The sequence below is a fragment of the Ochotona curzoniae genome, unplaced genomic scaffold, assembly GCF_017591425.1.
Source record: "Ochotona curzoniae isolate NIBS_2020 unplaced genomic scaffold, NIBS_Ocur_1.0 scaffold_274, whole genome shotgun sequence".
In the NCBI taxonomy this organism is placed as follows: Eukaryota; Metazoa; Chordata; class Mammalia; order Lagomorpha; family Ochotonidae; genus Ochotona; species Ochotona curzoniae.
In genome coordinates this window covers 6841987-6869434 of record NW_024467101.1, presented here as the reverse complement: position 1 = coordinate 6869434, position 27448 = coordinate 6841987, and the positions used below count along the sequence as shown (strand labels likewise).

The 27448-nt window shown below is 56.2% G+C and overlaps 1 protein-coding gene across 6 annotated transcripts; it reads right to left on the bottom strand.

The window, feature by feature from the left end:
* Window positions 1-220: 220 nt before the first annotated feature.
* Window positions 221-27124, bottom strand: PISD (phosphatidylserine decarboxylase). 6 transcript variants are annotated; one of them, XM_041003470.1, is made up of 8 exons: window positions 27055-27124; window positions 20477-20556; window positions 15711-15886; window positions 2052-2288; window positions 1790-1928; window positions 1512-1658; window positions 1200-1360; window positions 221-923 (listed from the first exon to the last, which is right to left on the bottom strand). In XM_041003470.1, the coding sequence occupies exons 1-8, from the start codon at window positions 27117-27119 to the stop codon at window positions 699-701; spliced, it is 1230 nt and encodes a 409-aa protein (XP_040859404.1). In that variant the 5' UTR covers window positions 27120-27124; the 3' UTR covers window positions 221-698. The 6 variants fall into 6 exon arrangements, with proteins under 6 accessions (XP_040859404.1, XP_040859406.1, XP_040859403.1 ...); XM_041003472.1 differs by lacking the exons at window positions 15711-15886; window positions 20477-20556; window positions 27055-27124 and adding exons at window positions 3411-3576; window positions 4804-5011; window positions 8590-8659; XM_041003469.1 differs by lacking the exon at window positions 27055-27124 and having other exon boundaries at window positions 20477-20681.
* Between the last annotated feature and the right edge of the window lie 324 nt (window positions 27125-27448).

The following is a 27448-nucleotide window of genomic DNA, read 5'->3' as shown; positions in this document are numbered from 1 at the left end:
GAGGGGACCTGAGCAGGTGGATCCAGGGTCCGCTCTTCCCTCCAGCCAAGAGGACATGGCCAGCTCCGGGAAGTCACTTCTCTGGGCCTGCGAAGGTCCATGTCACCAATGCCAGCCTCACAAGACGCCCAGGTGAGTCATGAGCCGCACATGCTAAGCAGACAGATGACGCATTTCCCCACGAGCAGGTGAGCTTGGGGACAGAGCAGTTGTCGTGAAGCGATGGCCCTGCTATGGGGTGCTAGGCAGGTCCACAGTCTGTGCCAGGAGGCACGTCACCCTGTGTACCGTGTGGGGGAGGCGGGGGTAAAGCCAGAAGCACAAAGGGCCCCGGAAGATGGGCGGACGCAGGGAGGAGCAGCAACAAAGCGCAGCAGCACCTCGCACCCTCTTAGAGCGACAGTCCAGACCAAGTGCAGGGCTGGCAGACAGAGGCCTCCAGGTTATGCAGTGTTAGAAAGGCTAAGTGACAGCTGCTCCCAGCCTGTACTGCCCTGGAGAGGAGAGGGAGGGACCGGCCTGGGAGGCTAGCGGCTCCAGCTGCCCTGTCAAGAGCCAGACCGTCTCTGCCCCCGGACAGGCAGGAGCACATCTCCGAGAGCCCCCAGCTCGGACCCTGACAGGACAGTCTGGCGGGCCGCCCCTCAGACCCGCGTGCTCCTCATGAAAACAGACCCTCAGCAGCGCGCAGGCAGGTGCTAGAGGGAGCCCAGGGCTTCCCCAAAGCGGATCTTCTGTCCGGGCTTCAGCTTGAAGTTGAAGTCCTTGGGGGCCTCGAAGATGAGCACGATGGTGGAGCCCAGGTTGAACTCGCCCAGGTGCTCGCCCTTGCGCATGGGGATGCCCTCCTTGTTGGCGTGCGTCACGAAGCTGAAGTCATTGTAGGATCCTTTGCTGTACCTCGGGCTGTTTGTGTGCAAGTTCTGTCGGGGAGGCCAGGTGTCGGAGGCCAGGCCGTGCATGGTGGGGGCCTGGTCCAGCCATCTGCACACCCAGAGTGGCAGCCCTGTAGGCTGGCACTGTCTTGCCCACTCCCCACCCCTCCTTTGTTCCTGACCGGAGCAAAGTGCCAAGCAGGTAATTCAGTCCCTCCCACCGCCATTCCTCAGCTGAGGGGTTGCCCTGTGGCCAAGAGGCAGCTGGGGTCACACGGCAGCCAGGGCTAGCCCCAAGCTCCCGCAAAGCCCAGCGCTGCTCACCCGGTCGAAGTAGATGCGAATGGAGCCCACATTGGTGGCCCCGACAGCCGTCAGGGAGAAGAAGCCGTGCTTCCAGTCCCCGGTCAGGACCACACGCTCATTGTGGCAGAAGAGCTCCTTGATCCAGCGGGCCATGCCGGGGTTCACGGACATCAGGGAGCCTGTGGGGCAGGGGACATCAGGGACCTACTGCAGGGCAGCCTGATCACCCACCAGGCTCTGACACCTCCTGCCCCCATACCAGCCAGCCAGCAGCGCCCAACCTCCCACCTCAGCAATGCCAGTCCAGAGCTCATCCCCGCTCCCACCCACCTGGGAAGTGGCGCCGGTGGGAGACGGTCCAGTCGGTGGGGGAGTGGAAGCAGTGGTAGTCCCCGGGGGCCAGGTAGATGACGCAGTGGTAGAGCTCATTCCCTGCCCGGGTAACCAGCTGCTGCTTGAAGGAGTCGCAGGAGGCGGCTGCGTTGGGGACAGACAGGACAACCCCGGGGCCTTGGTCAGGGTATGTCCCAGCCCCTTCTGCCAGCCAGCCGGCCGCTCCCCCCCTTGGCTCAGCCACCCCTGCCCTGGGCCCTCCCTGGCAGAGCCACCTGGTGGGAAGGGTGGCTCGTCAGTGCAGGTGCGAGGGCCGAGGAACGACTCCAGGGAGTAAGTGACTCCCTTCACCTGCTCCACCTCGCAGTTCTTCACCTGCCCAAAGTTGAGGATCTTCCCATCCGATGGGCTGATCTGCAAGGGCAGGGAGAGGTTGACTGGCAGGAAGGGAGGGTCTTTTCCCACTAGGTACCTTACCCTGCCCTCTGCGACAGGCAAGCAGGGGGCGCGGGGCACAGGGCCCGGCTCAGGCCTCACCACACTGTGCAGGTCACAGACAGGCCGGGCCTGCGGCTTCAGCTTGCGCCGGAAGAACTCGCTGAGGTTGCGGTAGTGGTGCAGGTCTTCCACAGCGGCCTCCTTCATGTTCACACCGAAGGTCCAGATGTACAGGCTGTACACGGGCCTGCGCAGCCAGTGTGGCAGCTCCACCTGGTTGAGGCGGCCCCAGGCCCTGGACAGCAGACGCGTCGGCACGGACTTGTACAGGGCCACCTGCAGCCACAGGGCAGGGGGCTGAGTCGGCCACACTGCCCTGCTCCAAAGAGAGTACCCCCTCCCCTGCCGCCCAATCACAGGAGAGGACACGCCCCAGGCTGGTTTTGTGATGTGGGGTTTTCTGCTAGGAACCAGACTGCGCTTGCCAAGTGCACACAACCCGGATGAGCTCAGGTTCTCTGGGCCGTTTCATGTCAGACGGTGAATGCCCTAGTCCTGGCAGGAAGGAGGTGTGGGAGGGGTACGCCCAGGACCACTGCCCGCAGCCCAGACCCCCGAAGAAAGAAGGATGCTCCCAGAGGCAGGGGACAAGGCTACGGCGCCAAGGGCCAGCAAGGAGGCCTCCCCGGCTCGGCTGTGCTGAGCCCCTGGGCCTGGCAGCACGTCCCCCAGGACCCAGTCCACATGGCTGCCTGCCAGGAGACAGAAGGGCAGCCCCCTAAGGCCCCTCTGCCACAGGTACCTCAGGCGGGGCTCTCAGGACTAGGAGGTTGGGGGATGGGTACCAGGTCCCTGAATTCACATGCAGGGTCAGGCACGCAGGAAGGGGCGGCCTCTCAGTGCAGGCACCACTGACATAGTTGGGGGGCTGCTTGTCTGAGCACCACCAAGTCCCCAAGAGCAAATGCCACTGCATGCCAGCTCGCTCAACACAGAGGGACTGACCTAGCAGTTCCTAGGAAACTTCCCTCCCCGCCGCTGCAGGATGCCTCCGTGCCCTCACACGCTCCAGGTCCTCCCCCTCCAGGGAGTGGCAAGAGCACGAGTTCCTCCTCCTCGGGGTTGGCAAGTCCCCGGGGAACAGCCCTGTGCCCCCCGCTTCCTCAGGCACTCGCCTTCCCTTCCCGGCCTAGCCCTCCAGCACCAGGAGAGAAGGTCTACCTGGACTGCTCAGGGTCACTCGGAGGTCTCCTGTGCCTGAACACACACGAGCCAGGCCCTTGTGTGACCTGCTTCCAGGAGCCAAGTCCCCAAGTGGCAGCGATGGGACAGGCAGTGGGCAGCAAGTGCTCACGGTCACTCTTGTGGCCCATCCGACTGCTGGCCGCCGCCTTGGCCTTCCCTGCACCCAGGCCCACGTCAGGGCAGCTGGGGCCACGGTGGCCTGCACGCACTTACCCTGCTCACAGGCCTCCATCCCACCCGGCTGAGCGGCCTGAGGGCGCCGAAGGGCAGGAGGTAGTAGAGCACGGTCAGGGGCCAGGAGCGCAGCTTCAGGGTGGGTCTGGACATGCAGCTCAGCTGGCCCAGCCTCCGCCGCAGGGCCAGCTGGGGGAAGTGCAACCTGCAGGACACACGTCCGTGAACAGCCCAGGTCAGCGGCCACAGGCTGCTGGATGATCTCTCCACAAGCCTACCTGGACACTGCCCTCCTCTGCAAGCCGCTTTTCCGATTCAGCAATCAGCTCTGGCTAGCCCACCTGAGGCTGGGAATGGGGCAGCAAGGGGAGCCCTAACCCAGCCCTGGGCACCTCTCCCAGGGAGCCTGTCAGGCCCCGCAGCAGAGGAGAGGGGTGGACGGGCTGCCTCACAGCCCCCAGGCTTCTGGTCCAAGCTGGCAGCCCACATGCAGCAGGTGCACACACACCCCTCCTGGCTATGGCCCCACCCACCCGCACAGCCTTCCTACAGCAGGTCCGGCTCTCCAAAACCCACCCACAGCCTCGTGAGGGGCTCTCCCCCTGCCTTTAAGTCCCCTTCTTGCAATGAGCAGGCCCCACACGTGACCCTGACCCTCCTCCCAACCAGTACAAACTAAGCACTTCAGGCACAGGCCCAGCTGCTTGGGAGGTGGGGAGAGGACCTTTCACCAAACCCTGGTCACCCGGTTTCACACCCAGGCCTGAGCAAATGCTGCTGGGGAGCCCAGTATTGCCCGCAGAGAAACATGGCACCATCCACTTGGCAAATACCCCCGGGCCTATGTGTTCATGCGCAAGTGACTGCACTGGTCTGGACGCACTAAGGCCACCAGTGTGGCCCAGCCCCGAGGTGGGGAGCCGAGCACACCAAGGGACAAAGAGCAGAACGAACCAGCAAGGGTGGCCAGACACAGGCCTTGGCAGGCATAGGCAGCTGCAGCCCCACTGCTCAGCAAGTGCCCCACACCTGCTCTCCAGCTCCTGCCCTGTCCCCCTCAGTATTTTCAAAAGCAGCAGCAAGGGGCCAGGCGGAGCCCCGCCCTGCTCACTGCAGAAGAGCAGGGACCAATCCCAGCAGAGCTGCAGGAAGCCCCCCTCGGGGCCGCCAGGCCAGCTCGGCAGGCAGCGGGGGCTGGGGCGCCACCCTGAGGACCATGGCAGGCTCCAGGCACCCCCCCCCCCCCAGAACCCAGGTACCTGAAATGGGCTCTCCTGCTCAGGCCCCCAGGGCTGGGCCCCTCCAGCTGCGGGGGCTGACCCTTGGGCCCCCTGCTGCCACCTCCACCTCGGGGCCGCTGGACATGAACTCTGACTTTTCGGAGGTCGTGACGGGGCACAGTGTGGCTAGGACGCGGCGGGTAGCATCTCACCATTTCGCCGCGCGCAGCTCTGGTCCTCGCCGCGCCTCTGACTGACACATCGTGGGCAGGCACGCAAAGGAAGGGCGGCGCAGGCAGCTCGCTCACTGTTTCTCCTCCTTCCTCCCCTTCCCCCCGCGCTGTCACTGCTCCAGGGGCGCTGGCAGCTCCACTTTCCTGGTTCTCAGCGGCTCACGGAGTGCAGGTTAGAGGGTCGGGGCTAATTGCAAACAGACAGGCGCTTGGTCACACACCTGCTCCGCCACCTGCTCTGGCTGGGCTGGCAGCTCAGAGCGGAAGCCCCTATGCTCAACCCACTCTGTTCCCCAGGCCTGGCCAGCCGCCCCATCCGGCCCAAGTCACCCACTGGCTCTGCTCAGCCAGGAGGGCCGCAGGTGGGAGCGGGCACTGCCAGGGCTCCGCGAGCACAAGGTGGGAACCTGAACCCAGCGTCGGCCTGTCTGCGGCCGCGCCCCTCCCTTGCCAGGATCTGACCCATTTTCGATCCAGGTTACCAAGCAGCATCTGTGGAATGAGACGCACACGAGTCCTCCGGCCCTCCAGCTCTGCCCACCCCAGCCCTCCTCCGAAGCCGTGCGTCTATCTGGGTGATCTCGGACAATGTGCCAAGGGCTGGGAACCCACGGACCTAAAAGCCAAAGCGGCCGGCTCCCCGCCCGTCTCTGCTTCAGAAGAGCACTTTGGCCATGCTATCTGCAGGACACGCCCAGCCCAAAGCTTGTCCCCAGCGCAGATAACAGGGACAGAGAGCAAACATTCCAGGCCGAGGCTATCTCAGCCTCGGGACCAGTCAAGGCCCACAGAGCGGTGGGCTGACATGGGCTGATGGGGAGCCCACCCCGGCCCGCCTCCACTCCCAGCCACAGCCTTGGAGGCGGGGCACACACCACTCCATCCTCAAGGAATCCAATGAGGACCCCACGCTGCCTGAGGCGGGGAGCAGAGGCTGGCGAGGACAGACCGCCTGGCCCACGGGTGATGGATCAAGCAGCCCCCAACTCCAACGTGACCACACAAGGACCACCTGGACATGAGGACGGACACACCTCAGCCAGCTCTGGCATCAACCTCGCGTCACTGAAACCCCCCGTCCCTGGGCCCTGGCAGGGACGGTTCCCGGCCACCAGGCCCCTCCCTGCAAGCGAACGACCTTGGCTTCCTCCCCGGGAAGATGCCAGAGGTCACCCCAGATGTAGGAGCCCCACCCCCTGCCAAGGGCCAGGTCGGAGGAACCACTGGACAGCCCTGCTCCTGCCGCAGGCTCACACCTGGAAGGCCAGCTCACCCACTCCCCCGGGGGTCCCCAGGCCCGGCCTCCTGCTGTTGCCAGCCTCAGGCAACGAGCTCAGGGCCCAGCTCTGCAGAATGGGCACCGGACCGAGCTGTGCACACCCTGGATTCACAGAGGTGAGGAGGAGACCCCAGGAGCCCAGTCTCCTGCTAAGTCTCACTGTCCCACTGTGTGCCGTGGTGGCCAGCACAGCCTCGAGTTCTTGCCGCTTGCGAGGGGCTCCTCCTCATCCTCCTCAGGCCTGCAAGGCCAAGGACTTGGCCGGACAAGACAGCCCAGCAGGGAAAGCTGACCCTCCTCCCTGCAGCCAAGGAATCTCTTTTCTCGAGCGACCTCCAGATCACCTGGGCAGCAGGGCCCCACCTGTACTAGCCTACAGTGAGGCCGGGTCCACCTCTACTCTCTGTGGGCCTTGGGGCCAGCACAGTGTCTGTCTCAAGGGGGATGGGGTCCCTAGACTTGTTGCCTCCTTGCCCCAAGGCCAGAGCTACTGGTGTGGCCAGGAGGGCCTCCAACCTTCCTGTTTCCCAGCCCTGCCCAACCTCCCAGGCCCTTGGCATCACCAGTGGGCTCAGCTCCTTCAATCAGGGGGCCCAGGAGACGGGCCCACGTCCCAGCACCCCTCCTCCTCAGAGTCAAGGGCACTGTGTGGAGGCGGGTCTCACACAGGGACCAGAAGGACTTGAAAGTCAGCACACAGCCTGAGGGCCGCCACCTGGACCAGCAGAGCCCAGGGGCCCTGTGGCGAAGGAGGGGCAGGGCAGGGAATGCTGTGGCCACTGCAGTCCTGCGTCCCCACCCCCGCGTGGAGCTGGGGAAGGTCCTGAGTGCGCTGTGGGTTTCAGAGGCTCAGCACATGCTGGGGCCCAGAGCGACTGCTTGGAGACCATCGCTCCACCCAGGAGCTCATCGCAGATCTGGCTCCCAACACCTCCCCTCTCCCCCACACCGGCACGACAGAGCCTTGGTCCTGTGGGGAGGGGGAACAACAGGGACTCGGGGCGCTGTTCTGGGGACGGTGGTCAGCCTTGTCAGAACCTGCTGTTGCAGGGGTCATGTCAAGCAGCACTGCCACATCCCAGGCTATGGGCACCAGCACCTGCCCTGCCCACCCCTGCCATCAGTGCAATGGAACATTCCAACTGAAGTTAGACCAAGGACCTAGGCCAGGGGGCAGCCCCTGTGGGCGGGGTGCTGTGAGCACACAGGAAGCGTGCTGATGGGGGTGGCTGCACCTGAGTGTGCAGGTATTAGGGCTGGGAGTGTGCAAGAGTGCTCACAGACAGAGTATGGGTGCACGTGGGTACAGCCATGCATGTGTGTATTAAGTATGCAGGTGTCTGTGCAAGAACGCTTGTGACTGTAAGGCTGTGTAGAAGCACGGGGGTATCAGGTCGTGGTGGGGGTGCACATGTGAGCCTGTGAGGACATGTGTGTACACATGTGTAGGCACTGGGCTGTGTGTGCGCATGCGTGGCTGTGCCTGTGCACTCATGTTCCTGACCCAGCTCCCTAAGGCTTGGAGGCCCTACCTACCTTGAGCCTCGGGGAGCAGGGCAGCCAGAGGGGCCCCGGGACTGTCTGCCAGGAGTCCCAGCAAGCTCTCCCTCATCACAGGAGGCCTCACGGCTCCATGTCGAGCAGGAGACACCCCGAGAAGGGGCTCCTGCTCCCCCAGGGGAGATCCACCCAGGAGGTGCTGCCTCATCTTCAGCAACTGCAGCACGCCAATCACCCTGGCCACTGGCTTCCCACACGAGCCCACCCCGGGCTGGGGACACAGCCCTCCTAAGGCCCAGCCCCCTGGAGCGGTGCAGCAGGGGGTCAGCACCCCCTCCTGTCTTGCATGCCAAGGCCAGAGGCAGACAAAAGCTCACAAGCAGGGGACAGGGAAAATGGATTCTCCCTCGGGGGAGGGTCACCAAATGAAGGCAGGCAGAGCGGAGAAGGGCCTGCTGAGAGGCAGCGGCCAGGCCGGCCCTGGAAGGAGACAGGCAGAGACAGGACTGGGCCCAGGTCTTCCCGAATTTTCCCGGCCAGGCCCCTCTCGGAGGGGGAAAGGGGCAGCGTGACCCCGTCCTGAGGCACAGGCTGCTCCCTGTCCAGGTGGCCCCTAGCCCCTGAGGCAGCGACGGGGGAGGTAGGGGCCCAGCCCGGCCCCCCCATCCCCAACACTCAGCCATGCCGGCATCGCCCTCATTTCCCCACACACAGGACATGGAGGAAGTGAGCTCATGCGGCCTGGCCCCGTGACCCGGGTCAGGGGCAAGAAGAGGGGGCCACCATCTATGGAGCCAGTGAAGACGGCTGCTCAGGCCCCCGGGCCGCAGCCTTCCCAGCTACGAAAGAGCCGATGGGCATGCCCACGGTGCCGAGGGCACCCACAGGTGGGAAGCGGTCCTCCTGGCAGGGCAGGGCAGGGCAGAGCGGGAATCTCCCTGAGCTACCTGTGGCTGCGGGTGAGCGGACAGGCGCGGCTCCCTCACCAGCAGGTGGGTCCAGGCTGCAGCAGCGGATTCCCGGCTCTGGGCTCGGTCCCCACTCCTTCCCAGCAGAGCTGCGAGTCTCCGGCTGCGGGCGGGGGCTCGGCTTCCAGCCACTCAGAAGGCTGGGGGCGGGGGCAAGAGGCCAGACACCAGACACCGTTAAAGCCGCCGCTCCCTGGGCTCCCTCCCGGCCTGGCCTGGCCCAGGGAGCCCCGAGGGCCCCTTTAAGAGGGGGGGCTAAGGCCTGGGGAGAAGAACCAGCCCGGTAACGGTTAGGGTTGAGGCAGAGCCGGGTGGGGCTGTGGCCCCCACAGGAAGCTGTCCCGAGGCTGCGATGGCTTCTCCTTTCTGTCCCTCCCTCGGGCTCCTGCGTGCTGCTGACCTCACGGGAGGCTGAGCTTCACTGAACTGGGCAACAAGGTCCCCCCCAAGCCCTGGAAACATCTCCCCCCCACACACAGGGCACTGAAGTCCTTGCCGCCTCCCACATCCCATCTGGAGGGCAAACGGAAGACCCTGGCCCCCCTTCTACCCTCAGGCAGTCACCTCCCCCCCCAAAATCCTTTGACCCCCAGATGTGACTGCGGAATGAGAGCAGCTGGGAACAATGCCCACCCGCCCAGCCTGGACATGGGCTGCCAGAAGGCCTATGCCAAGCCTTTCTGCTCCCACTAGATCGGTCATCAGCCCCCGCGCCCACAGGTGCCAGGTGCCCAACAAGTAGTCTACACCGGAAGGAGGAAGCAGCTGAACTGTTTTCCTGGGAGGGAGGGAGGTGGTCTGGAGGGGTCACTAAGGCGCTCACTGCTACAGGTGCAACCGGCTCAGCAATGGTCAGGAGGCCCCCAGGCTGATTCCTCTCTCTTGGGCTACTAACTAACCCAGGGCCTTCCCACCCCGAGGAGGCCTGTCCTACTTTTCTACCAGAGGACAGCACCCACGTGTCTGAGATGGGAAGGTGAGCCAAAGCAGCCTGGGTCATCACAGTCCCACACCTGTCCCCACCTGAAGCCAGCCCGAACAAGTACTACGTGACAAGCCACAGTCCTGGGACGCGGCAGGGGGACAAGCATGGCTCACCCTCTCAGCCCTGCACGGCAGCCCCACCCACAATGTACCTGTAGTTTTGGGGCACAAGGGACGAGCAAGCTGACGTTCCAGCATTAAGGGGCTTCAGGTTTTGGTGCAAGACTGAAAACCTTACACACAGACTGCCTCCCGCCTGTCCCAGCCCACAGCAGACTTGACCAACTGATCTCCGCTCGCTCCGAGCCCCACTCAGACTAGACACCTTCTTGCCTCAGAGTTCCAAGCAAACACCACATCAGCTGGGATAAAAAGGAATTAAAACACAGAAATGCTGACACAGGATCCAAACTAGGAAGACCAGACGGACACTCTAACTCAAACTGGGTTTCCTTAGCTGTGAGGCCAAGGGGGGCGGGGGTGGGGTGGGAGCCAGGGGCTCGGACGGAAAGTCGGGTTCCGCGCAGGCTCGGCTGTCCATCTGCAGAGCTCCACTGCAGAGCCATGCAGACCAGTGCTGTGGCTAACCCTCTGGTAGACAAGTGTTTAGAACATCTATTAACCAGTCCCCCTACTGGCCTGCGATCAGCCCTCCCCACCGACGGCTGCCCAGGGCACTGGAGACGAGGGGCTGGTCTGCTCCGGACCCGGCGTGTCTCCCAGGCTTTGGCCTGGAACAGGAGGGACCACAGGAGCAAGCTACGTCACTGACCTGGCGGGAATCCAGTTGACCAATGGCACACCTGAACGGACGTTCCTTACAGAGCTGGGGCACAGACAGCCCCTCTGCCTGCCCACATGTCTACAGGAGTATAAAACTCCTCAACACGTGTGTCAGCTGTCCTTTTTGCCTCCATCTTCCCCTCTGTGCGAAGGGGGCCCAGGAGCGGATTTTCCAATAAAGCTTCCATTACAACTCTGAACAACTTGCTGATATTATTCCACCAGCGAGCGGGCGGGTGGGCGGTGGCCATCATCTAACACCCACCTCCCACCACAGCAAGTCCAGGAAGGAAAAGCCTTCGGGACAAAGCCTCCTGCTAAGCCGACTCTGCACCACCCAGGCCCGCATTTCCTCTTCTCCCAGCCCGGGAGCGCCACCTAGTGCCACCGGGAGGCTCTACAGCCCCTGCGGGGGGCGGCCTCCCAGTGCCCTGTCAGCCCACGGCTGGGGGGAGACCCGTGCCAGGAGGTGGGTTCAGCTGGTGTCCCAGGCTAGGCTTGCCCTTGTGTTACTTCCTGGCTTTCACCCCAGCCTGTGCAGCTTATTAGATACCCTCCCCCGCCCCCCGCACATGCAGAGCCTCTCCGACAGCTCCACAACAGGCCTGCCCAGCCACCCAGGAGGGGCACCTGCGCTAAATCAAAAAATGATAAAATAGAATAAAACAAATAAAATAAAAAAGTGTCTCCAGGTGGAGTGTGGCGCGTGAGGGAGACTCATGGAGCAGTCCCGATTTGAAGCCCTGCACCTCCATCAGGCTCACCCCCCCCCCCAGCTCCTCCCGACTCCCGGCCACAGCGCACCAGCAGAACAGCAAAGACGAGCCCATCCCCAGGGGGAGGGAGGCAAAGGTGGAGGTGACGATTACATGGTGGGCAGAGTGCTGTATCCCAGGGCCAGTTACGACCCCGCAGCAAAGGAAGGGCCTGAGGCCCTCCAAGGTGTCCACATCTCCTCTGGCGGAGAGCTGGCCCCTGCAGGTCAGTTCCAGCAGCCTAAGCAAACTCCTCCAGCACACTGCCAACTTGTCTCCCTGCCCATTTACACATCTACAACTGCTTTCTCATGCCCATTAGGCAAGCAGTAAAACAGTACTTGCTAAACCTCCAGTGCGTGCCAGCAGGAGACCAAGGGTTCACAGGATCAACCACCTCATGAAGGAGCTGTCCCGTTTACAGATTAGAATCAAGAAGCTACAGTCAGCAGGGGCCCACATCACCACGCCTTTGAGTCCCGGGACCCACTTCCGATCCAGCTCCTAGCTCACACACCTGGGAAGCAGTGGGAGATGGCCCGAGGCCGTGGCCACCCAGGAAGTGGTCTTTCTGACCACTGTGGCAATCTAGGAGGCCTTGGGACCCTGCACCCACATGGGAGACCTGGAAGAAACTCCTGGTTCTTAGCTTTGGATTGGCGCAGCACCGGCCGTTGCAGTCACTTGGGGAGTGAATCATCAGAGGAGAGATCTTCATTTCTGTCTCTCCTCTTCTCTGTATATCTTACTTTGCAATAAAAAAATTAATAAATCTTTAAATAAAGATGTCACTTGACGGCACAGTGCGTAGTAGCTAAATCCTCCAGTTCGTGTCCTGGCTGCTCCACTTTCATCCAGCTCCCTGCCTGTGGCCTGGGAAAGACCTGGAGGAAGTTCCTGGCTCCTGGCTTCGGATTGGCACAGCTCTGGTCATTACGGCCGCTTGGGGAGTGAATCCTCAGACAGAAGATCCCCCTTTCTGTATATCTGCCTTTCCAATAAAAATAAATGTTTTTAAAAATGAATAAAAATAATTTTAAAAGGAGACAGACGGCTTGAATACACATTTCTCCAATGAAGATGGAGTAACAGCCCGTTCCCACGGGGAATGTGTGCCAAGACCGCTCACACTTCTAAAGTCAAGGACCGCACCAAACCCTTTATGTTCTGTGTCTTCCTTCATGTATAAACCTAGAGTAAAACTAAGATGTAAAGCAGGAAGAGTCAGAGACTAACATTCACAACTAGTGACAGCGTAAGAGATGGCGTGGGGGCACAGCGTGCCGGGCTTCCATCTGAGAGGCTGCATCTCCCATCAGACTGCATGGTTCCAATTCCAACTGCCCTACTGGGATTCCGCTTTCCTGCTAACCATACCCCGGGAGGCAGCAGGTGCGGGCAGCAGTGACAGACCCCAGACTGAGCTCCCAGCTCCGGCTCGGCCTGGCTCCAGCCCCTCTCTTTCTCTCAGGGAGGCAAGGGGATTAGGGCGGGGCGACTTGTTTCCGGAAAGTAACAGGGTAAGGCTAGCAGACATCTTTCAGTTTAAAACGCTTTCATTCAGAACAAAGTGGAATTGATACACGTCCCTAAACATAGCCCCAAACCTGTTCTTCCACTGGGGGGTCAAGGGGCCCACCACGGGCCTTCTTCTGCATTCAAACTGATACGCTCACTTCACATTAAAATTGTTTTTCAATTATTCACTTATTTATTTGAAAGGCAGAGAGGCAGACAGACAGGAAAGAGGGACAGAGTATGAGCACCCCCACTCCTACCCACTAAGCAGCAGTAATTCAGGTCTCACAGGAGGTACTTCAAAAATAAATAAATAAACAAACGAATAAAGAGGCGTCTCAGCCGTGCAGCTGCTGGGGACGAGCTCAGCGGGTGGGCCGCTGCGCCCTCCTGGGCAACAGGAGACCTGGGTGGATTCCAGGCTCCGACCTGGGCCTGGTCCAGCCCTGCAGCCCTTCTGAATGCAAATCAGCAAACAAAAAATCTCTCTCCCTCTCTAACTCTTTAAAATAAATTAAGTAAATTTTTAAAAGTTTATTTTCTTTTTATTGGAAAGTCAGATATACAAAGAGGAGGAGAGACAGAGAGGAAGATCTGTCCATTAATTCACTCCCCACGTGGCTGCAATGGCCAGAGCTGAGCCAATCTGAAGCCAGGTGCCTCTCCTGGGTCTCCCACACGGGTGCAGGGTCCCAAGGCCCTGGGCCGTCCTCAACTGCTATCCCGGGCCACAAGCAGGGAGCTGGATGGGAAGTGGGGCTGCCGGGTTTAGAACTGGTGCCCATATGAGATCCCAGAGCATGCAACTCGAGGACTTCAGTTGCTATGCTACCACAATGGGTCCAGTAAATCCTTTTTCAAGGAAGAAAAAAAAAAGGTATTTTATTTTTACTGGAAGATCATATTTATAGAGAAGAGGAGAGACAGAAAGAAACATCTTGAATCCACCGATTCACTCCTCAAGTGGCCACAACATCTTGGAGCTGAGCTGATGTGAAGTCAGGAGCCAGGAACCTCCTTTGGGTCTCTCACTCGGGTGCAGGGTCCCAAGGTTTTGGGCCGTCTTTGACTACTTTCCCAGGCCACAAGTAGGGAGCTGGGAGTGGAGCAGCCAGGATACGAACTGGCATCCATATGGGATCCTGGCGTATGCAAGGCGAGGATCTTAGCCACTAGCTTACCGCACCAGGGTCAATAAATTAAATAAATCTTACACACTTAGACAAACACACAAATTAGGGGCTGATGTTGGGAGACTGCAAGTTAGACCTCAGTCGGCTAGTCCAGCATCTCATACAGGTGCTAATAAGACCTGACTCGGACCAGGACAATAGCCTAGCAGTTAGAGTTCTCGCCATGAAAGTGCCAGGATCCCATATGGACACTGGTTCCAAGTCTGGTAGCTCCGCTTCCCATCCAGCTCCCTGCTTGTGGCCTGGGAGAGCAGTCAACGACAGCCCAAAGCCTTGGAACCCTGCACCCGCGTGGGAGACCTGGAAGAAGCTCCTGGCTTTGGATTGGCATGGCTCCGGCCATTGCGGACCCTTGGGGAGTGAACCATCGGATGGAAGATCTTCCTGTCTGTCTCTCCTCCTCTCTGTATATTTGTTTTTCCAACACAAATAAATAAAATCTTAAAAAAAGAGAGAGAAAGAAACCTGACTACTCCACTTCTGACCCAGACCTTTGCAAATGCACCTGCGAAGACAGCAAAACCAGCCACGTGCATGGGCCCTGCAGTGCACAGGCACTGCCGCCACTTTGGCAGTGAACCAGCAGATGCAGGTTCTCTTCCTTCCCGCCTCTCGAACTCTCAAATTAAAAAAAAAAAAAAAAAAAAAGCGGGGGGCAGGGGAAGTGTTCAGAGCAAGCTTGCAATTCACCTTCCTACACCCTTCATCTGTTTAACCATCAGAATCCCTCAGGATAGTCTAAAGTTGCTGCAATGTAACTTTTACACCCCAACCATGCTGATGAGTCTGATCCACAAAAGCTCTCCCTTTCCACCTGCGACAGCGATCCAGTGGGGCCAGGGGTGGAACAGGACCGAGCCCCCATCTGCCCACTCAGGACTTGCCCCCTCAACCCACAGCCCCTTCTGAAACCTGGAAAGCAACTCTGGGTCCAAAGCATTTCGCCTCCCTAAAACAAAATGCGGGAGCCCCATGATTCAACCACCAGATTGGCATCTAACTGGTAAGGCCAGTCCTTTGCAGTAGGTGCCGGAGACGTGGCTGCTCCAGGCCACTGCACTCCAGCGTCCTGTCGGGCACCCGCCCATCCTCTTCACAATCCATCAGGCGTCCATTCACACAACGGAGTCATGGGGCCACACGGGCAGTGCAGGCTTAGGAACTGCCAAACGCGGGATCCGACCACCCCGGAAGCAGCGCATTTCTTCCCCATTTACGTTCTCTTGGCATTCCTTCAAAACCAAAGGGGATTTTCTAAAAGCACACAGGCTTGTCACAGGAGTCAGGGAGTCAGCCTGGGGGTCACACAAGCCCAGTCTCCCACGCTTACAAGTTTTTCACAATCTAGTGGAGAGGCAGCCACGGCGATCACACAGCACACAACCAGCGTCACCCACAGGATGCTGTGACGCTGTTTTATCATGAAGTCCCAGGCATCCGAAAGGGGAGTCATGAATCACACACGGCGCCACGACAGGACAAGTGGTCCCTATCATGTGAGCAGGACTGGGGAAGAGAAGCAGCGTGTGCACACAAGCATCCTGAGCAGTAACAATCACAATAATCCGATTACTGGAGTCTGGTTCCTGGCGAGAACCAATCCACATCACAAAACCCAACGGGTGCTGCCCTCCTCTGGACAAGAGCGGCAGCGCAGCCAGCGCGTGGGCACCAAAGCCAGGCATGGGCTCGGGGGAGTTCAGCAGTTCAACAGGAAATTGCCCCTCAGCGCCCAGAGCCGAGGCGAGGGCCAGGCGACTCCATGGTCGGGCAAAGACCCCCTGAAGAGCTCTGAGAAAGCGTGATTGGACTGGGTCAAGCATTTCAGCGTTGGTGGCAATTTGAAAAAGCCACAGACGCCCTGTGCCCAGTGGGAACCCAGCAGGTGGCTCTGCTTTACTCTCACCTCCCAGTGACCAGCCAGCTTGGGTGGAACCTCCAAGCCCAGCCGCTCCAGCTCCCGCTCCCTGTGCTTCTCGTACTGCCGGTAACCTGCATACCCGCCACCCGTCGCCAGCAGAATGGGCAGGGGGCGCAGCCGGAACAAGGCTCGGGCGGGGGCAGTGTGCACTTTTCTGGCATCTGTAACAAAAAGAAATAAGTAAGTAAGTAACATTATTTGAGCCTGGAAGACAGACAGAGGAAAGAGCCTGGCAGGCAGTCATGGCTCCACCAGGAGCTGAGAAGCTGTCGGCAGAGGTCTGCGGGAGAGGTGGCGACATGCCAGGGGCCGAGAGCTCTGTGCTTCTCATTGCCATCACCAGACGGAGGGCAGGCTGTGGGACTTCAGTGCACCTCCAACTGTCACCTCAGGCACAGAGAGAGGTGGGAACACTGAAGCATGAAGAGGTCAAGAAACTCTCTACGGCTTCCCAGGGGGCCACTGCAGGGGCCGGATGTGGGTGGCCCTGGGTACCTGCCCCTCAGGAAGGACTTTGTGAATTTGCTCTGACAATCCAGACCTGATTGTGATCAAGTCTTAGTATTCTGAGTGGCAATATCGCAAAAGCCTTTATGTAAAGGTCAAAGACAATAAAGCAACCCAACCTAAAAATACACAACGGGGTCTGGTGCAGAAGCCTAGTGGCTAAAGTCCTTGCCTTGAACGCGCCAGGATCCCATATGGGTGCCAGTTGTATCCTGGCAGCTCCGCTTCACATCCAGCTCCCTGCTTGTGGCCTGGGAAAGCAGTGGAGGACGGCCCAAAGCCTTGGAACCCTGCACCCGCATGGGAGACCTGGAAAAGAGCTTCTGGCTCCTGGCTTTGGATGAGTGCAGCACCGGCCGTTGTGGCCACCTGCTGCGCCAATCTCCTATGCATACGGGCACCAATTCCAGTTTGCCTGCTCCACTTCCAACCCAGCTCCCTGCCAATGCACCCGGCAAAGCAGCAGAGGTCAGTCCAAGCTTCTTGGGCCCATGCACCCACGTGAGAGACGCGGAAGAAGCTCCTGGCTACAGCCTGGCTGGCCACCTGGGAACTGAACCAGCACATGAAAGATTTCTTTGTCTCTCCAATTCTCTTTGTAACCCTACCTTTCAAATAAGTATGTCTTTAAAAAAAAAAAAAGACATTCAAGATCTTTTAAGGTTGAACGGGGACTCTGGCACAGTCCTAACATCTAACGCCTTAAAACGCAGCCTTGTTGGAGACAGATATTTACAGAGATTACCAAGGTAAAATAAGAGTTTCAAGATGGGTTCAAATGCAGAATGACTGACGTCCTTCTAAAAAGGGAGACCTGGACACAGGGCAGAGAATACCATGACATTTCCGTAAGTAAAGCATGCCAGAGACGGCAAGCGAAGCCCTGGAAACCAGGCCAGGGGCCTGGAGCAGATCCTCCCTCAACACACACTCGAGGCTCAGCCTTGCAGCCTCCAGAAGCACAAGGCAATGAACTGTCACTGTGAAGCTGCTTGGTGGCTGCAGCCCCTGCGAGCCAATGACACTCCAACTAGCAGCCGGACAGTCACAAAGCCACGAAGTCATACCGCCTGCTAGGGTAACCATAACAAGATGGACAGTGGTTGAGCCTCTGCTGGCAATGCTGGCAACCCATGTGGCCGCCAGTGTGACGCCTGGCTGTCCCACTTCCTGTTCAGCTCCCTGCACTCACATGGGAGACCCAGACGGGGCTCTGGGCTCCTGGCTTTGGCCTGGCCCAGCCCAGTGGGTGTGGCCATGTGGAGTGAATCAGCGGACAGAAGATCTCTGCTTCTGTGTCTCCTCCTAACTCAAGAAACAAAAAAAATTAAAAAAAAAAAAAAAAAGGAAGGAAGGGAAGGAAAGAAGGAAAAAGGAAGGGAAATGAAAGGAAAAGGAGAAGAGAAGGGAAAGAAAAGGAACGACAGACAGGTAAAGTGAGGCAGACTATCTCAAAGGACCGGAGCCTCCTTCACTGCTGCCGGGGATGCAGGACGGGCCGGCCAGCTCTTAAGGCGTGTGTTCAAGGCAGAGAAACACAGGGACACCCCAATATTCAATGACAACACGATTCATGACCGTTCAGGAGCACACGTAAGGGCCTGACATGATGGTGCAGTGGCTAAATCCTCGCCTTCCAAGCGCCAGGATCCCATAGGGGCACAGGTCTGTGTCCTGGCTGCTCCACTTCCCATCCAGCTCCCTGCTTGTGACCTGGGAAAGCAGTGGAGGACGGCCCAAAGCCTTGGGACGCTGCACCCATGTGGGAGACCCGGAAGAAGCTCCTGGCTCCTGGCTTAGGATCAACTCAGCTCCAGCTGTTGCAGCCACTTGAGGAGTGAACCTCTCTCTGTAAAATCTGCCTTTCCGATAAAAACAAAGCTTTAAAAAAAGAAAACAGTATAACAAGAAATGCCAATACCCTTCTGTTGATGGACAAACGAAATGGAGTCTATCTGTGTAATGAAACAGTATAAAGCAACAAAAAACAACAGGTATTTCTATCTGCTCAAACCCTGAGCCATCACATGAAAGCAGCAAGTACCAAAACCGGAATATTCTATCAGTCTGCGCATGAAGTGCCCAGAACAGACAAATCCGTAGAGACATGCGACAAGCTCGTGCTTGCCAGGGGCTGGGGGTAAGGAGGCAAGGAGTGTGTTTTAAACTCAGTGGTGATGTTCGCACACCTTTGAAAACACTAAATATCCCTGAAAGGTGCACTGAGGAGGGGTGAGCCAGGGACGGGCACGCAGCCTAGCCGGCACGTCACCTGCCTGCGGTGCAGGGCCTGGTTTGGATCCCGGGCTCCCGGGACACAGCAGGGACGGGAGTTCCTGTCTCTCGCGCGGGAGACATGAATGGCACTCCTGACCACTGCCCAGGGCCCACCCACACCAGGTTTCGCTGCAGCAGCAATGAACACCCTTGGGTGCTCTCTTCCTTGCACATAAAATTTCCAGAATTTAACTATTTATTTAAAAGCCAGTGACAGAAAGGAGACACACAGACAGACAGACTGAGAGTGACACTGAGTGGGAAAAATCTTCCACCTGCTGGGTCATTCACCAAATGCCCAGACAGACAGGGCAGGGCCAGGGGACACCCTGGAAGTCCACACGGGTGACAGGAACGCAAGATCTAGGCTGTTGCCTTCTCAAGCACATGACCAGGAAGCAGGACTTGAACCAGGATTCAGATACAGGAAGATGTACTCCAAACGGTGGCTTAGCCAGATTCATCATGTCTACCCCTCAAAATTTTTGCAAGAAAAAGATAAGCTTATTTTGATACCAAAATAAAAAAAAATTTCCAAGATCAATTTGAAAGGCAGAGTTACACAGAGTTATAGAGCAAGAAGCAGACTGTGAGGAAGGGAGAGGAAAGAACCTTAAATCTACTGCTTTACTCCCCAGCTTTGGAACTGAGTTGGTCCAAAGAAAGGAACTTCTTTAGGGTCTCCCATGTGGGTGCAGGAGCCCAACCATCTGGGCCATCCTCTGCTGCCTTCTCAGGCCATCAGCAGGGAGCTGGGTTGGAATTGGAGCAGTTGGGACTCAAACAGGCACTCATATGGGATGCTGGCGCCAGCCCCACAAAACAATTTTTTTTTTTAAGATTTATTTTTATTTTTATTGGAAAGGCAGATATACAGAGAGGAAGATCTTCCGTCCGATGATTCACTCCCCAAGTGAGCGCAATGGTCGATGCTATGCCGATTCGAAGCCAGGAGCCTCTTCCGGGTCTCCCATGCGGGTGCAGGGTCCCAAAGCTTTGGGCCGTCCTCGACTGCTTTCCCGGGCCACAGGCAGGGAGCTGGATGGGAAGCGGGGCTGCCGGGATCAGAACCAGCGCCCATATGGGATCCCGGGCATGCAAGGTGAGGACCTTAACCACTGCGCCATCGTGCCGGGCCCACAAAATAATTTTTAAACCCACACATCTGAAGGGTCTTCAAGAAGTCCATGAAAAACATACATTATGAAAAACTAGGCACAGATTTCAAATGTCTGGTACACCAAAATAAGCTTTTCTTTTGATTCCATTTTCCAAGAACTTTCTAAAGTACCATTGTGTGCATGTGTGTGTGTGAAGATTAAGTTTATTAAAAGATCATACATGGACCCGGTGCGATAGCGTAGTGGCTAAAGTCCTCGCACGCCTGGGATCCCATATGGTCATCAGTTCTAATCCTGGTGGCCCTGCTTCCCTTCCAGCTCCCTGATGGTGGCCTGGGAAAGCAGTGGAGGATGGCCCAAAACCTTGGGACCCTGCACCCATGTGGGAGACCTAGAGGAAGCTCCTGGCTCCTGGTTTTGGATTGGCGCAGCGCCGGCCATTGCAGTCCCTTGGGGAGTGAACCACTGGATGGAAGATCTTGCTCTGTCTCTCCTCCTCTCTGTGTATCTCTGACTTTGCAATAAAAAAAAAAAAAAAAGACCTGAAAACTATAAAACATTAAAAAATAGAAGACAACCTTGAAAACGATAAATGATTTTTTAAAAAGCTTAAAGATACATTAAGATGTTACTATAGAATTGCAGAACAGACTAGAAAGTCCAGCAGCAGATAAAACAAAATATTGTAAAGCTGTCCAATATGGTGCGATCCTGACAGCTCACACTTTAGACGTAACAGCACAGCATGTGTTCTAGCGTGCTGCTCGGACCCTTTCGTTTCAATCTCCTCTAAGTATGCCCCAATCTACAGGACAAGCTGAGGGACATCCTCTCAGTGCCCCTTACCTGTGCGAAAGGCCCGACACGGCAGCTTCTGAGGGGTCTGCAGCAAACGACTCAAGGCAACACTGTCACAGCAGCGGGGACTGCAATCAAGCAAAAATAGCACTCTGAGAATTTTTCTTAGGATTAGTGGCAGAATGTGGATAGAGTTTGTAGATTCAAAGTGTCTCATCCTGGGCCCAGCGGCTAGCCTTGAACACGCCAGGATCCCATATAGACACCGGTTCTAATCCAGCTCCCTGCTTATGGCCTGGGAAAGCAGTTGAGGACGGCCCAAAGCCTTGCGGACTCTGTACCCACGTGGGAGACCCAGAAGAGCTCCTGGCTTTGTATCAGTGCAGCTCTGACCGTTGCAACCACTTGGAGAGTGAATCATTGGACCGAAGATCTTCTTCTCTGTCTCTCCTCCTCTCTATATATATCTGACTTGGCATTAAAAATAAATAAGTCTAAAAAAAAAAGTGTCCCATCCAGTCTACAGAGTCAATGTGTTATACCAATGTCCATTTTCTGGTTTTGACAACTGTGGCTAGCTAAGACAATGTCTCCATACGGAACAGAATGAAGAATTTATAAGTAAAAAGGGTCAACAAGTTTGCAAGTTGCTACAGGGCAAAAAAATGTGGGTTATGTACACAGAAAATGACAAAGCTAGTATGTTTACTGCTTGATCAATTTGGATAAAGAGCATTTGGGAATTAATTGGACTTCACTAGAACTTTCTGGACTCTGACACCATTTCATAAGAACACAGGAGCTCCCTGATGCAGCACGAGACCAGCAGCAAGCAGTGATGCAGCACTCCCGCACGAAGCCAAGAGCCTGGCAGGCCGAGAGAGCTGCTCTCAGGACTGCGCACATCTAGACCTACTCACTAGGCATCTCAGTTAAACAGCACTTCAAAAATCTTGGAGGGAAACACAAAGTTTTGGTGCAAAAGAATTTTGAGATGCATGAACAGTAGTTTCATAACGCGTGCTACCCACGAGCTTCTGGAAGTCCCCTCCTCGCCACACTGAACTAATCCTAACCTTGGAAATGTCTGTGTGGCACAGGGAAAGGAAGGGCACCGTGTTAGAAAGTCACTTTAGGTCTGGCCAGTTCAACTGGCTTAGAGTTTTGGGAAGCTGGGCCCAGAGTGGTACCTAACGGCTAAAGTCCTCGCCTCGCAGGTGCTGCGATCCCATACGGGCACTAGTTAATGTCCCAGCAGCCCCACTTCCCATCCAGCTCCCTGCTTGTGGCCTGGGAGAGCAGTGGAGGACGGCCCAAAGCCTTGGGACCCTTCTCCCGCGTGGGAGACCCGGAAGAAGCTCCTGGCTTCAGATCAGCTCAGCTCCAGCCACTGCAGCCACACGGGGAGTGACCCAGCACATGGAAGATCTTCGTCTCTGGCTCTCCTACTCTGTATCTGATGTTCCAATAAAAATAAAGCTTGACAAAAAATTCTGGGACTCATCTTCAGCTAATTCCAGAGTAAGTTTTAGGCATGCTAAAAATGTTCTTCTTATCAGACTTTCGTTTCAGATAAACCTTGGGTTTTTCCCGTTGTAGAGGTGAAATCTGAAGTGATGAAACCACACCCTTGCCAACATGTATTTCCCTTTTCCTTGGAATTTTAGATATAATAATTTACTCTATTATTAAATGTCTGACATTTTTGTGAAAAAACAATTATTTTCACGTCCTTCACACAGTAATATTGATTGTTACGGATATGTCTTGGACAAAGAACCTACAGACATCAGATCCAAGCACTTGATTTTTTTCCTTACATGAAATTTTCTCGACTTACAAAGACTCCTGGGATCGATGCTGTGGTACAAAGGGTTAACTCACTGCCAGCAAGCCAGCATGCCACACAGGAACACTGGTCTAAGTCTTGGCTGTTACAGCTCCAACCCATCTCCCTACTAACGTGCCTGAGAAGGCAGGGGAAGACGGTGCAAGTGCCTGGGCCCTTGCCACTCACACGGGACACCAGGCTGGAGTCACACGCTCCTGGCTCCATCGGTGGGTTTAGTCCCCACCAATGTGGTCACTCGGAATCTTCCAGCAGATGGAAAATCTGTTTTTGTCTCTATCTCTCCCTGTCATTCTGCATTTCAAATACATCTTAAAAAAAAAAAAAAAAAAGGCAGGGGGAACTGTAGGGGAGGCCACTATTGTGATGTACAAGCTAAGTCTGTGCCTGCAACACAGCATCCCATATAGGCACCAGTTCACTTTTTTATTATTTGTTTATTCATTTTTTTTAAAGATTTATTTTATTTTTATTAGAAAGGCGGATATACAGACAGGAGAGAGAGAGAGGAAGATCTTCCGTCCGATGTTTCACTCCCCAAGTGAGTGCAACGGCCGATACTATGCCGATCCGAAGCCCGGAGCCTCTTCCGGGTCTCCCACACGGGTGCGGGGTCCCAAAGCTTTGGGCTGTCCTCGACTGCTTTCCCGGGCCACAGGCAGGGAGCTGGATGGGAAGCGGGGCTGCCGCGGATTAGAACCAGCGCCCATATGGGATCCCAGGCACGCAAGGCGAGGACCTTAACCACTGCGCCACCGTGCTGGGCCCATTTATTTTTAATTGTATAAATTTTATCTTGATGCTCTTTACATAGTTGATTACGTACGAGGGGTCAGGGCTAAAGGAAAGTGGGTGAGAGCAATGTTAACACATCCTCTGTTTTCCTTCCTGAATCTGGAGGGAGGAGAGACACGAGGGGAGAAGCCACACCCACCCTCCCAGCCATCCTAGGGTCCCCGAAGGGGGGCATGCTGTGAGGGTCCTGCTCAAGTCATTTCTATAGTTCTGAATTGCTGTTGATCTCGCCATTCCAATTACGATGAAATCTCTCCAGATTCCACTGGCTGACACAGTCCACCTTAGAGACTCCACTCGCCCAAGTATTCACTGCCAGCACTTGGCTCGGGTAGTTGATCCATTTGTTCTGTCCTCCATCCTCCGTTATGATACCAGGATGGACACCAGTTCTAATCCTGGCTGCTCTGCTGCCCATCCAGCTCCCTGCTTGTGGCCTGGGAAAGCAGCAGGACGGCTCCATCCTCTGGGGTTCTGCACCCTTGTGGGTGACCTGGAAGAAGCTCCAGGCTCCTGACTTCAGCCTGCCCTGGCACTTGCAGCCATTTGGAAGGTCAATCAGCAGATGGAAGATTCTGTCTCTCCTCCTCTCTAACTAGAAAGTCAATCTCTAAAGAATAACAAACAGACCCTTGCAGCACAGGACCGGTGGGCTCACTTAATGAATCAGAGGTGAGCAAGGTTAGAAGGGACAGAAGTGTCTGATCCTCCAAGGTCAGAGAGATGCAAAGCTATGGCCACCACCTACCTGTTTCCAGTTTTTAGCCCCAAGAAGGCACATCTCCAAGAGTGAACACCCCCTCCATCAAACAGACCCCGCTTCATCATCATTTAGGACAGAAGTGTAAACATTAAAGGGCAAACTGCTGTTTTGCCCCCTGCTGCGTTACGTGTTCCAGGATGCATACTGAGCTAGAAGGACTGCAGGCAGGCAGGTCCCTGAGACTGGGCCAGGCAGCACGAGACACCAACGGGAGGTCACCGTCTATCTCCCAGCACGGGAAGCGTGGTCTGGGTGTCTCACCCTCAGCTTTATCGTCCGTGGCTGCCTCTTGCCTCTGCCATTTCTCCGTGATGTGCTTTGTGAGTTCTCCTGGACTTCCTGACTTGCAAAACGTTGCCCTTGCCGAGGGTTCAGACCACTTACCCACATCTGCTCTCTCAGGACGCTCCCCCAGTCCCGTGGCTTAAGCAAGCAACCACTGACCAGTCCCTCCCCGTGCCTCCACGTGCAGCTACCTCACGCCCCCTACTTGGAGCCATCTCAAATTCAACTCAGCTGGTGCAAAACAGAATGTCAATCACATCTAAGCCACCTCCAAGCTGCTCCTTCCCCCAGAGTTCTCCAATCGTGGCAGAGACCGGCCAAATGTTAGCCATATCCACTTCTTGCCTCTAGACTACGTTTCCCAGCCGCCCTTGCAGCGAGCTGTGACCATGGGACTCAGTTAGAACCAATAGAATTTGACTTTGGAGAACAGCTGTCTTGTCAACAAGGGTGGTGGGGGGAACTACAGCAGATTTAGAGGCCTGCAGGGGTCTGTTACAGCAACAACACTCCTACCATTCACGTACACTGTCACAAGGAGGTACGCCACTCACCACCTCCCTCTCAGGCCAGGCCAAAATTCCAGGACTCATTGTTTTTTGTTTTTTAAGATTTATTTATATTTTTTCGAAAGTCAGATTTACAGAGAGAATATCTTCGATCCGCTGGTTCACTCCCCAAGTAGCCACAACGGCTGGAGCTGAGCCAATTCGAAGCTAGAGGCTTTTTCCAGGACTCTATATGCGGGTTCAGGGTCCTAAGGCTTTGGGCCGTCCTCCACTGCTCTCCCAGGCCACAAGCAGAGCTGGATGGGAAATGCAGCAGCCAGGACATGAACTGGGGCCAATCTGGGATCCCAGCGCATCCAAAGTGCAGACTTTGTCGCCGCTAGGCTACTGCTCCGCATCCCAGGGCACATTCTTGGGCCCTTCCTTTCTCATTTCCATCCGCTGGCAAGGCAGGAAGACAGGACGCCTCGCTCCTTGTGGATCCACCTTCATGGCAGCCACGACTCTCCCTTTTAACTCAAGCCACCTGGTCTCTCAGAGCTGCAGCAGCTTGCCCTCCCCTGCCTCCACGCTTGGCTCCCTGTGTGCTGGCCAGCACAGAACAGCCACAGGGGCCTTTTCAAAACACAAAGCAAGACAGGACGTTCTCCTCTCCGCCAACTTCTGAGATGTCCGCCTCCGTCTTGTTCACATCACTGGCTGTCCCCGTCCGCACCTGTTGTCAGGGACAAACCCTGTCCTATGTGGCCCTTTCCCATCTCATTTACTTCTCTGCTCCCCTGTCAGCTTGGTCTTCCTCCCTGACCCCCATTTGCATGGCACTTGCCCCCCTCGAGCACGTCCTAACCTCTAACTTGCTTTAACTGCATTCTTCCCAGCTTTTTCTCACTAAACGGCTCCTCTCTGAATCAAGCGATCTGTGTAGTGTCTGTGTCTCTTGATCAAAGCATGGGGTTTGTTTCTCCACCTGACTTCAATCTCAACAGGGGAATTAAGCCCCAGAGAGAGGAACGGAAAGGGTCCACTAGATGTCATGGCCTCATCAGCAAGCAGGTGATTAAAACTCACAATTAAGCATTCAGGACTAACAAGGCAACTCAAATCTCAATTCTGCCATTTACAAGTTTTAGCTGTGTGACCTTAAGAATGTTATCTTCTTTCTCTAAAGATTTATGATTTCAGGGTCTGGTGCGGTAGTCTAGCAGCTAAAGTCCTCTCCTTGCACGCACCAGTATCCCATATGGGCGCCAGTCTGCTCCACTTCCCATCCAACTCCCTGCTTGAGGACTGGGAAAGCAAGTCAAGGATGGCCCAAAGCCTTGGGACCCTGCACCTGTGTGGGAGACCTGGAAGGAGCTTCAGAGTCCTAGTTTTGGATTGACTCACTTGGAGAGTGAACCAGTGGACAGAAGATCTTTTCTCTATCTCTCCTTCATTCTGTAACCTTCCTTTCCAATAAAAATAAATTTTACAAAAAAAAAAAAAAAACTTTTCTGAAATAAGACTTTCATTTATATATCTCACATTACTTTAAACTCACGGAAATGTCACCGTTTAAAACGTATATATCTCACTACAATTTCTTCCTCAATATACATAAATCCCTCTGGAAATTGACAGATATTCTTATGAAACCCAAACCTTCCACCCTCCCACCCACACTCAGTCTTGTCTGATACTGACACAAGACCTTTTTCTCTTTCCCTTTTTAAATGCCAGCTGAATCAGATACATCCTCCTCCTCATTAAAAAAAAAAAAATTATTTTAGGAATGCCATTTCTTTTAAAGTTCTTCCAACTCATGACACGTTTTAGAGGAGTCATGAACAGCACACCAACGTTTTAAGCTTATTCTCTCTCTCAGATTCCAGATGCCTCCAAGCCACCCTCTAATAATTAGCTTGCATGCCGGCAGAGAACCCCCAGGGACCTCAGCCACGAGTCAGGGCTGGGCTAGGAACCTTCCGGGTCTCTGGATGTGGTGAATTCTCCCAGAGCAGGAGCTGGAAGACGCCACAGGTCTCTCTCCATCCCTAAAAACCTGCTCAGACCTGAGGGTCCCCCCCAAATCATAGAGTCCCCCCACCCCCAACCTGCAGCACACTGTTCGGAAATCGCCTCCAATAAACCCAGGGGAGGAAGAGGGCCCGAGGTGGACAACCAGCCCACACCCGAGCAACTGGCCAAGCAGGTGACAACAGGAAAGGCACCCCGTTCCCGTATCAGCTTTCTACCTCTTGGCCCAAACCCAGCAGGCTGGCAAAGGGGCCCTGGGCGGGCATGCACCCCACACCTTCCAAGCTAAATCCGGACACACACCTGCCCCCGACAGAGAAGCGACTCCTCTTCCCGCCCCGTCTCCGTTTCGCCCAAGGGTGCTCCCCTGCGCCCCGCTCCGAGCTGACCTCGCCCGCCACGGCTGTACCTGTTCCGCCACGGCACGACGCCGCGCAGGGAGCACAGACTCCGAGAACCCACGGACGCCGCCATCTTGTCTCTTTTCTCGGAGAATCACGCCCCCTGTCACTGGCGCGGCGCGCGTTTGTGACGTCACTTGTCGACCGGACCAATGAAGGACGCGGAAGGCGGAGGGGGTGTGGCTGCCTCAACCCCGCCCCTTCTCCAAAGCAGGTGGGAACTGGGTGGCCGCTCAGTAGGCTGTGCTGCGTCTGGGGGAGAAAAAACCGTATTTGCTGCTTTTCAGTGAACAGAGGTCAATTCCTGGGACAAGATTGTCACTTGTTTATTTATCCTTATTTATGATACACAAAGGCTCTTTCCCCTTCTACTCCCTCGCCCATCCTCCAGCTCGTTCCCTC